The 12,038-nt window shown below is 35.3% G+C and overlaps 1 protein-coding gene across 1 annotated transcript in view; it reads right to left on the bottom strand.

The window, feature by feature from the left end:
- Positions 1-12,038, bottom strand: part of ADAM23 (ADAM metallopeptidase domain 23) — a 144,337-nt gene that overhangs the window by 49,915 nt on the left and 82,384 nt on the right. Inside the window, exons 6-9 of the mRNA XM_006082750.3 lie at positions 9,200-9,272; positions 8,043-8,119; positions 5,988-6,053; positions 49-120 (exon numbers count right to left, since the gene is read on the bottom strand). Of these exons, the coding sequence (XP_006082812.2) occupies positions 49-120; positions 5,988-6,053; positions 8,043-8,119; positions 9,200-9,272 (288 nt within the window). The remainder of the gene's footprint in view (positions 1-48; positions 121-5,987; positions 6,054-8,042; positions 8,120-9,199; positions 9,273-12,038) is intronic.

The following is a 12,038-nucleotide window of genomic DNA, read 5'->3' as shown; positions in this document are numbered from 1 at the left end:
AAGCATTTCGCCTTGGAAACAGAGGTTCGAGAAAACGGGGATACTTACAGAATCTACGAGGTTGACCACAGACTTTGCAAAGTTGTTGGTGTGTGCATGAGAAGAGCGATACTTCTTATACTGGAGAGGAAAAAAAGATATACCAGTCAATGCCAAATCATAATTTTTTTTCCTTTTTATTGAATTGATTGGGGGGACACTGGTTAACACAATTATACAGGTTTCAGGTGCACAATTCTACAACACATCATTTGTACACTGTATTTGACCCCAAGTCAAATTTCCACCCATCACCATTTATTCCCCTGATACCCTCCTCTACTTTCCTCCACTTCCCACCCCTGGCAATCACCACACTGTTGTTCGTGTCCATGAGTTTTTCTCATTTTTCCCCTCTTTTGCTTAATCCCTTCCCCTCCTCCCCAGCGCCACCCTCCCCTCCAACAGTGGTCAGACTGCTCTCTATCTATGAGTCCATCACTGCTCTTTGGAACAACATGGATGGACCTGGAGAGCATTATGCTAAGTGAAATAAGCCAGTCAGAGAAAGACAAGTACCATATGATTTCACTTACATGTGGCATCCAATGAACAAAATGAACCAAATCATAATTTAATGGTAAATATAAAAATTCTATAAAAGCAGGAATCTCATAGCAGCAGTAGAAATTGGGGATTAAAATTAAAGAATTTAGTGGATATGGTGGTATTCTTATTTATTTCTGTGTTAGGCAGCAAAACTCTGATGATCTAAAACATCCAGGATATTCCAGGTAACACAGAGGGCCGACAGAAATATGTGTGAGAAGCTTTACTCCTGGGAAGGAAGTTATTTCAGTCTTAATGTCTATAAATACAACCCTTTCATTTTCAATGAAACAACCTTCCCAGCTTATAAAGGGCTTACACCAATAAATTTAGTCCCAATTGGACACCCTCCTCACTTTAAACTCAAGGGCCATACACAGATCAAGAAAATTTCTTAGGCAGCACTTTAAATATTGTCCATGATATGGAATGTATCTGTCATACATTCTAGTATATTCTTTCAGAAGAATGCCTCCTCCAAATGAAGCCTTTTGCTCTTGACTGCTCAAAGTTAGAACAAGAAGAGACATAAAGTAAAAGTGAAATGTGACGATAGCTCCTGATCATTTAAGAAAAAATAAATTAACAGAATAATTGTGAAGCAATATCTGAAGGGCTACAGTTTTAGCAAGGAGTACTTTGCTTAGAATGTCTTAGAGAGGATATTTAAAAACAAAAGTATACACAGGGGGGTCATGCCCTCTACTGAGCAAAACAAACAAACAAACAAAAAAACATTCCCAAACTACCAAATCAAATTTGCACCATAAGTTTTAAAAATGTGCTTCAATTATATAATTATTAAAATAATGCACCCTTCATAAAGATTAAAAATATTTCCACATTGGAAAACCATGATACGCTTTTTTTTCTCCTTATCCACTTTCACATTATAAACTAACTCTGTTACTATATTTTTTAAACAAAGAATATATATCTTAATGCTTACATTTCTGATATTTATTTTTGATAATACTAAGCACACTAATCAGCCCATGATAAATGTTCAATAAATTAGTATTGTGTTTGTTACTATTAGCATTCATTAATTTTATAATGATTATATTTACAATATTTGCTTTGGTGTGAATGTTTGCATCTACCCCAAAATTCATATGTTGAAATGCCAACCCCCAAAATGATGGTATTAGGAGGTGGAACCTTTGGAAGTACTTAGGTCATGAGGGTAGAGCCCTCATGAATAAGATTAATGTCTCTATAAAAGATGGACCAGGGAGACCCCTAGTCCCTTCTACCATGTGAAGACACAGGACATTTTAACAGGTTTTTGTGTGTTTTTTTTAATAAATGGAGCATAAAGAAGTTGCTATAAGTAGCTCAGCATTTTAAGTTGCCTATTTAAAAAAAAAGCACCTTTACTGTTGAAAGTACTACATATGTCCCCCTTTTTTCCCCATTGACCCATTATAGACCCTTCCCCCTCTACCCCAGGCCTCCACTACCCTACTGTCTGTATCCATGGATTATGCATATATGCGTACAAGTTCTTTGATTGGTCTATTCTCACTCTCCCCACCCACTCCCCCCCGCCTTCCCTCTGAGATTCATCAGTCTGTTCCATGCTTCTATGTCTCTGGGCCTATTTTGTTCATCATTTTATTTTGTTTATTAGATTCCACATTTGAGTAAGATCATGTGATACTTGTTGCCTATCTTTTTTAAAAATATATTTTATTGATTTTTTACAGAGAGGAAGGGAGAGGGATAGAGAGTTAGAAACATCAATGAGAGAAAAACATCGATCAGCTGCCTCCTGCACACCCCCCACTGGGGATGTGCCCGCAACCAAGGTACATGCCCTTGACTGGAATCGAACCTGGGACTTTTCAGTCTGCAGGCCGACGCTCCATCCACTGAGCCAAACTGGTTAGGGCTTGTTGCCTATCTTTAAAAGTAAAAAGCAAAAGTCTCTTTGGGGTGATGAAAATGTTTGGAATTAGATAGAGACAATGGTCCACCACTTAGTAAAGGTACTAAATATTACTGAATCGTAAACTTTAACAAAAAGCTTTGGCATTAGGAAGCACACGTCACAAAAAGGAAAAATACTAGCTGACACCTCCTCTATGCAATGGTGTTACACACCTATTAAGGTACATTTTATTTTCCTTCTGAATATTAATTTGTCCTTTTTGGAAACCTCTTTTTATAGTATAATGGTCAAGAGAAATATGACACGCAAGTTGTAAAATAAAAGTCTTTTTAAGTCTATCAAAATGTGATGAGATTTTCATTTATTTCATGTTTGTAATTTTCAAGTCTCTGATTTTCCTTTTAGAAAGATCACTCTGCTTGCTATGAGTTGAGTGAATTAGATAAGTTCAAAAATGGAAACAGAGACCTGTTGAGAAATTATTACAATAGTCCAGGTAACAGATAACAAAGGCTGGACATTTATAGAGACTGTGAAAGGTGAGAAAAGAGAATAAAAAGATGTCTCCTAGGTTTTGAACTTGAATAGCTGGGGGGATGGTAGTGCCATCTAAAATAATGAGAGACACTAAGAGAAAAGAAGTTACGGACCTCACTTTAAACTCAAGGACCTCAATTATAAGAACTTATACACTTATATGCATAGTGCATGGACATGGGCAATAGGGTAGTGAAGACCTGGAAGGGGGGTGAGTAGGGGTTGGGAGGAGGGGGTAAAGGGGAGGGAAATGGGAGATATCTGTAATACTATCAACAATAAAAAATATATTTAAAAAAAAAGATGTTTAGGACCCAGGAACCAAGGGTTCTGATTTAGAAATGTTAAAGTGAGATGCCTATTCAATATTGAAGTACAGATGTCAAGTAAGCAGTTGAATATGTAACTATGGAACTCAGAAGGTAAGAGGTATAAAGAGTGATGAATTTAAGTCATGATATTATTTGAAGACTTGAGACTGGAAGTGGTCATTTTGGGGGAGAGTTATCGAAAGAAAAGAGAGCCCCAAGCCAAGCTGTAGGGCATTCTTATAATTCTAGAGGTCAGATGTAAGAGACTAAGAAGAAATGGCTGGTGAAGTGGGAGAGCCGTTGTGTCACAGAAGCTTAGAGATGAAGAAAATGTTTCAAACAGGAGAGAATAATCAATTGTGTCCAGTGCTGCTGAGAGAGTGGGCAAGTAAGATAAGGACACAGTGAGCTCTAGGGTTTGTTCACTTGAACTTTCAGTTAATTAACCACCTAGCATGTACTAGGATCTATGGTAAGTCTTTCTCTTACAAGAAATATTTGTTCCTCACAACTCTATGAGGTGGATTTTATTATCCCCATTTTATAAATGTGGAAAGTGAGGCTCAGAGAGGACAAATAAAAATAGCCACGATCACACAACTGGAATTCAATGGCTAGTCTGGGTTGAGATAGGAAATAAACTTGTTCAGTTAATAATTCTTATAAAAGAGTTTATGTATATTCCTAATAAATCATGATTATTAATAAGAACTCTTAATTTATTAGGTACCTATAAATTATAGTGGTTTTTCACTCTGTTTTACATCTAAAACTAATAGAGAATAATATTGAATGTAAACTGTAATTTAAAAATAAAAATAAAATAAATAAATAACAATAGCTTTTAAATAAGAAAAACCAAATGAGGTTTAAATTGAAAAATATTTGAGCTATTACATTTTCACTTACTGATGTACACATAAGAATAGAGCAATAAGTGTAAGCAAAACATTTTTCATGCACTTTAAAGTATTTCAACCATTTTTCAATTAGAATATGGTTTTTAATATTTATGTTTAGATTACTGGCTCAAAGAAATGTTTGCCGACCCTTATCAAGGCTATAATTGGCTCACAAATTAGGTTCCACCAGCCAGCTACTAAGATGCTTCTACAAAATTGAGGGATTTTTTTTTTTTGTCTAATGAAATCCACTGATATGATGCTTGTTCAAAATAAGATATGGGCATTTTTTTTCAGGAAGCCAATATTAGGTTACTCTGCATTAAAAAAGTAACCTTGAATGTAATGTAGCGCAATATTTCTATTTCCTTGCATGAATGAGAACTAATTTCATATACTAAGAAAAATGTTCAATCTCCATTTATGATAAAACTTACTTTCACATGTTCTGATTACTGAAAATAATTAACATTTAAAGTGCCAAATTTGCCTTTTCTTCATAAACAAATACAATCCTTAAGAAGTTTGTTTTCTAAAAAAATTAGAGCTTGATTTTCAACCTAAGGGTGACAGGTATCAACATAACTGTGCTGCCTCATCTAGCACAAAGATTATAAGATGAGTGCTCTTAGTGGGATCATTATTCCAAAACTCAATAGCAAATCTCCAGATATTGAAAAACAGATGTAAATTATTCTAGTTCAGTTTTTTAAATCAGGCTTTTTTTTTCCCAAAGAGCCAGGTGTTAAACATTTACCAACATGCCAAAATTATTGGGTATACTAACAAATAGCCTAGTGATCAATGCTCTAAGCTTCAGCCAAGATATTTTATAAGAGAAATGGTTAAGCCCTGTCCAGTGTGGCTCAGTTGGTTAGAGCATCGTCCCATACCATTGGGTCTTGGATTCGATTCCCAGTCAGAGCACCTTTCCAGGCTTCAGGTTCGATCTTGTTTGGGGAGAGTATGGCAGGCAACCGATCTGTGTTTTTCTCTCACATCGATGTTTCTCTCTCTCTCTCTCTCTCTCTCTCTCTCTCTCTCTCTCTCTCTCTCTCCCTTCTTCTCTCTCTCTAGAATCAATGAAAAACATATTCTTGTGTGAAGGTAAGAGAGAGAGAAATGGACAAGTAGAATATGGTTAAGAAAGTTTCTACTTTATCTTTGTGAGAAGTCAATAGAGAGTAATAACTATCTTTATATATCTTTTTTCATATATCTTTTCATATATCTTTTAGGTGTTACTTAAAACCACATTGAATCACATTTTACTTTGACCTTCATCTTTCTAGTATTTAAATAATCAGTTAAAGATAGTCTCTTTGGGTATATCTTTATTACATATGCTTATCTCCTATAATTATATCTGCAACAAAAAATACTAATTAGTAAGGAAAAATAACATGCTAGCAGAGCAAAGACATGGAATAAAATTAGAAAGCAGTGACCACATACATAGATGGAGAAAAGTAGAGAATAAGAATTTTAAATGAAGATAAGTGAAAAATGCCACACAGTTAAATCCATCCATTACAATCATTATTAAACAGAGAAAGTTGAGACTTCTGAAATTTCTATAAAACCCAGTGTTCCCAAACACCATAAAATAAATGAAATGGTTTAATATTTCCAAAAAATAAAACATCTAAGTATCTTGCTTTAAAAAAGTAACAAATAATAATTGAATATAAAGTGAAGTGTACTCTTTCTCAAATAAGCTGCTGGGTTCAAAACCCATTGGTTCTATACTCTTACCGTTTTGTGATCATTAACAATCATAAGTTCCAAATATTTCATTTCTTCAAACACACCACGAGATGGCTGTGGAATATAAAAATGTATGGTCAGAGATAATAGCACCTTCTCTGAGGATGACTGCTTAGTCGTAGATTGATTTTGAATTTCAGAAGAACTCTTTGCTGCCTATTTTATAAACACCCTTGAAGAAACTTGCTCAGAAAAATAGAAAAAAAAGTGACCATAAGGTGTGAGTGAACATTCAAATATTCAGAAAAGAACAATATTTAACTATTATTAAAGTACTCATTAAGACAGAGAACAGAGCCCCATGTTGTTTTTATATTGTTTTATATGTAAAAATATCCTAGAGAAAAATATACAGTATAATTCTGTAAAAGTAAATAATCTCAATTAAGATGTGATAAAAATTCACATCTATTAAAAGTTCAAGGAAAACCTATCCAAGAATAGTAGAGCTCATTGAGAAAAGGTACCAATGTAGTAAAACAGAAACCTGAACTCAGCGGAGTGAAATTTAATAATAATGTACTAATTCTTAAACACACAACTTCTCACAGGAACAAATACTAATAATTACAATATTCTAAATTCTTCCAGATTTTTATTATTACTAGATAATCCATTAAGAGCAAGGGCTAAATATGTTAGCCATTATGTTGGACTTCTTTTTCATAGTAGAAAACTACAAGGTCACTGATCATTTTACATTTGGTAGGGGTGGACTTTAGTGAAATGTCATTAGCCTATGTAAAACTTATTATTACCAACCACATCTTTAAGAGTAAGCAAAAACATATCTCTAATTTGAAAAAAAAAGAGAAAAAAACACACCTGTATCCATAATCACCATAATACAAAAACAGGACCACAAAAAAGAGGATGATTTCACCTACAACTAAGTTTTTGATGGCTGGAGGTCTAATTTTTTCACACACAAAAATACATTCACCAAAACCTTATCTAAAATGTACAATTTCCAGCATAATTACTTATTAAGTTATCTAGTAAATTACCATGTAATCTATATGCTGTGGAATTAATTCTCGGTTACATAGCATTCACCATGTAATTACGAGACAGTCCCGATCATTACAGCTTCCTAATCTATTATGAAAAAGACCAGGAACATAATTTCAGTTACAAAGCCCCTATACAAGTATCAATACATGGGAGCCAAAAGACAATTGTTGATTATATAATTACACGATTCTTATTTAGCAACTATCATAATACTAATGGTCAAGTAGATTCATTCTGTTCAGAAAAACACATCCAGCTTCAAAGTTTGGTATAACAGAGTTTTTAATTTGAAAGAAATAAAAATAAGCATGATTAGCCAACATTTTAAAACCTAACTCGTTCCCCTATTTCTCTTGTTAACAGAAATGTTTTATATGATGCTATACAAGACATATTTTTAAAAGTCAGCTATATTTTCAATAGAAAAAAAAATGCACTGCAATTTTCATTTAAAAACAGAGCAAAAATAACACATTCCTTATGTGACCACTAGGGCTCACAGAACACTGGAATCAGTTTATTATTGTTAACTAGGAGTTCAGCGAGCGATTCGAAATCACACAGCGCCGCCCACCCTCCAGTCGCTGGTCGGGCCCTGCCTTGCTCTCCGGCCCTTGAAGCAGCCATAGCCCTTGGTGATCAGGCCCTCCCCCAGCGCAGGCACGGAGGCCCCTGCCGCCCTGCCCCCAACGCTGCATGCGAAACCTCCTCCTGTCCTGTCCAGTCGACCCGTTACAGTGTCCCGGTTAATTAGCATAGTTCTCTCTTCTCTCTCTCTCTCTCTCTCTCTCTCTCTCTCTCTCTCTCCATATATATAAAATATAGATAGATAGGGAAAGATGAATAAAAAGCAATATGCCTATAGACTCAACTTATAGGGGTTTGGGAGGGTATGGGTTTGTTGTTTTTGTGTGTCAGAGGAAGCTGCCCAAATCCCAAGTGTGTTAGGTACACTGAAATACTGTATGATGACAGGCAACAATTTAACGGAGTCAAATGGCCCCACCTGTGGCTTAATACCACACTCACATTCACTGCTCTCTTCCTTCTCCTTTTCAACCACTGTAATTCAGATAGAAAGGGCCACTGATCACTGCTTTCCACACCTGAATAAAAAATAAAAAAAAGGAATACCAGAACTTATGCTTGACTGTACTTCAATGACAGTATGTTTTTCAAATATTATATGAAGGTAAAGCAGTCTGGAGAGCAATTTCATCTAAAATCAAAATGAAGGTGGAAAATGCATGCCAATCAATAAACACTTCATATTCTCACAGTCACAAATATATTTCAATTTTTAATTAATAAATCATAATGTAATTCAAACATAATTTTCTTCCAAATATCACCAATAACATAATGAGTTTTTCAAGACTCATTAGAATATGCATATTTGACCTACAACCACCTGACCTTCAATTTCTGAAAGCTTAAGAGTATTCTACAGTTTAGTATATATTAAGTATATAATTCATTTTAGAATTAAAAATAATGTATGCCATTTCCTTGCTGGGTGGCTCAGTCAGTTGGAGCATTGTCCCGTACACCAAAAAGTTGAGAGTTCGATTCCCAGTCAGGGAGCATACGGGAAGCAATGCATCGAAGTTTTTCTCTCACATTGATGGTATCCCCTCTCTCTCTCTCTCTCTCTCTCTCTCTCTCAAATCAATTAAAAAACATATCCTTGGGTGAGGATTAAATAAAATAATAATAATAATGTATGTCATAAGCTTTTGCATAAATTATTAAAGACTTTTGGCATCAGGATACAGAAGTAGTAACATCACGTACTGCAATAATCCAAAAGAAGCTTTTGCAAATCAGCATGCTTAAGATGCCTCAGAGAGAGACATAAAGGAGAGACAATGCAAGTTCGCTGAAGAGCAGTAAACTGCCAGGGAAATTTAAGCATGAACCTCACTGTAAATCACTCTTAAATTTGGCCTTACTCTCTGGTTCCTAACACCGCTTTATTCCCAGGCTTCATTTTTCAGTCTCTCCATCGAAAACAACTATCCACCTCTCATTACATGAAAGCCACCGTTCTCTCCACAGCCCACCACACTGCTCACTCCAGATCTCAAGTCAGCTCTGCCTCCCAGCAAGCCTGCCTGTCTACCTAGTTCCACCAAGTTCTAGTTCCTATCACACAAAATAGAACGGCTACTTGAATTAAAACTTACTGAGATTCTTCATTTGCTTAGAATATTGTCCTGCCAAGGTTTTCTGGATTATATGTGGTCGACCTGTGCTTTTCTGAAACAAAAACAATTGCAGACAATTGAAAAGCAAGATGTGATTATACCTCTACAGAATAGTATTAGAACTTCCCTTAATATCCTTCCTAAATTTGGGACATTTATATGCTAATGATTTAGCTATCAAGAATGAAAAGTATAGCCTGGCCAACATGGCTCAGTGGTTGAGCTTCGACCCATAAACCAGGAGGTCATGGTTCGATTCCCAGTCAGGGCCCTTGCGTTCGATTCCAGGTTGTCAGCTCGATCCCCAGTGTGGGGCATGCAGGAGGCAGCTAATTGATGATTCTCTCTCACCACTTTTTTTAAAATATATTTTTATTGATTTTTTACAGAGAGGAAGGGAGAGAGATAGAGAGTTAGAAACATCGATGAGAGAGAAACATCGATCAGCTGCCTCCTGCACATCTACTACTGGGGATGTGCCCGCAACCCAGGTACATGCCCTTGACCGGAATCGAACCTGGGACCTTTCAGTCCACAGGCCGACGCTCTATCCACTGAGCCAAACCGGTTTCGGCCTCTCTCTCACCACTTTTGTTTCTATCTCTCTCTCTCCCTTCCTCTCTGAAATCAATTATATATATATATATATATATATATATATATATATATATATATATATGTATATATATATATATACTTAAAGAATGAAAAATATATGTTGTATTGAAACTTAAAATAGAGTATCATCCAATTGTTCCAGCTTAGATAAAAGCAATAGTTTTATTAGTTACTCTTAAGTCTGAACTTTCTCCGAAGACATGAATAGGATATTCACAAGAAAGAAACACAAACAGCCAATGCCTATATGAAAAAAAGATAAATTCTTTAGTATTTCTTCAAAATGAAAAAATTTTAAAGATATACAAATTTGTGCCTTCAAGTTGGCAAAGGTTTAAAGATTATGATAACCAAAGTTAATTATAGCTACAAGGCGAAAAGTACTCTTATACACTGCTGGTAGGAGAAAATTGGAAGCATAGTTCAAAAAGAAATTTAGCAATTCTATCAACAGCCTTGAAAACATTAATATCCTTTCCCCTAGAAATTACACTTCTAGAAATGGCTTATTTCCATGACTATTATTACTATTAGCTTCCATTACTGGGTGCATTGTATGTGCCAGGCACTGTTAATGAACACATTACACAATTTAATTCTCACAAGAACTCCATACAGTGCATATTTCATCCCCGTTTTACAAATAAAAATATGGAAGCTCAGAGAGATACATTACTGAATTAAAATTATATTACAAAATAATGATCCAATTTATTTTTAAGTATGTGAGGATATATCTTGGAAAATGGAAAGAAATTCACTGAAAAGTGAAGAGAAGTTATTTCTGAGGGATGGGATGATATGTAATTAATGTTTTGTAAAGTTTTTGTTTATTTTTGCTTTTCTGAATTTCCTATAATGTATCAGTCTTATAATTAGAAAATTGGTTTTTGAAAAAGTGTTCTTAATAGATTACATAAAAGACTTACAATAATTAAGAGTTTTACTATCCATTTACTGCTTAACAGATAACAAATTCTCATTAGAAGCATCCTATCCTTAATATTTGAGTTATGATAAAGTAGACTAAAATTAATAATAAGAATAAACAAAATATCAAAAAAATCTAAATTTGAATATAGTAAACTCTTAATTACAGAAGAGGTGAAAAAATGCCTAGAATAATGACATTCACAACTAGTTTAAAAACACAATTTTAAAACTGACTCATTTAAAGTTTCAAGTATTGTTCCTTTCCCTCCACTGGTGGTGAAAATAAGGACAAATTCTTACATGAAGTGAAATAAGTCCAACAGAGAAAGACAATTACCATGTGATTTCACTTATATGTGGAAACTAAAAAACAAAAATACATGAACAAACAAAACAGAAAACAGACTCATAGATACAGAGAACAGACTGATGGTTGCCCAATGGGAGCGGGGTTGGGGGTGGGTGGAAAAGGGACAGGGATTAAGAAGTACAAACTGGTAGTTACAGAATAGTCATGGGGATGTAAAGTACAGCACATGGAATAGAGTCAATAATATCGTAATAGCTATGTATGGTGCCAGGTGGGTACTAAATGTATCAGGGGGACCACTTCATACGTTATATAAGTCTCACCATTATGCACCTGAAACTAATATAATATTGAATGTCAACTGTAATCAAAAAAAGTAAAAATAAAAGTGGGAAGAAAAGGTAGGCAGTAAGAAAGGAGGCAAAAAGGAAATCGCACTAAGCATGTAACAAGCAATCCTGGAAGAATAGGGTGATGGGCATAGCAATGCAAAGTCAATGCTATAAACAGTGGTTCTCAACCTTGGCTGCACATTAGAATCACCTGGGAATCTTTTTAAAATCCTGATTTCTGGGCCTCATCCTCCGGAAATTGTTTCTTTGTTACTAATGTTGTGGCCTCACCCCATAACAAAGGAACAGAATTTCCGGAGGATGAGGCCCAGAAATCAGGATTTTAAAAAGATTCCCAGGTGATTCTAATATGCAGCCAGGGTTGAAGCACCTGGCTGATTGAACAATAGGGTATTAGCGCGCCCTAAACTTTATTGAGCGCATGAGTGACTCAGTAAATTTTTTACTTTTGGTTGCCGATGGCTGCAGGAAAACATTGTCACCGATGCTAGATCAATCCATTTTGGATTGGGTGCGCGACTCACCTGTATCTGCGTGACCGCCGGATATTACAGGAGACTAATCGTAATGAGTACGACTCGGAAGTAACCGCCCGTCACGATGG

This window comes from Myotis lucifugus, unplaced genomic scaffold, assembly GCF_000147115.1.
Source record: "Myotis lucifugus unplaced genomic scaffold, Myoluc2.0 scaffold_3, whole genome shotgun sequence".
In the NCBI taxonomy this organism is placed as follows: domain Eukaryota; kingdom Metazoa; phylum Chordata; class Mammalia; order Chiroptera; family Vespertilionidae; genus Myotis; species Myotis lucifugus.
This window is presented reverse-complemented; position numbering and strand designations above follow the sequence as displayed.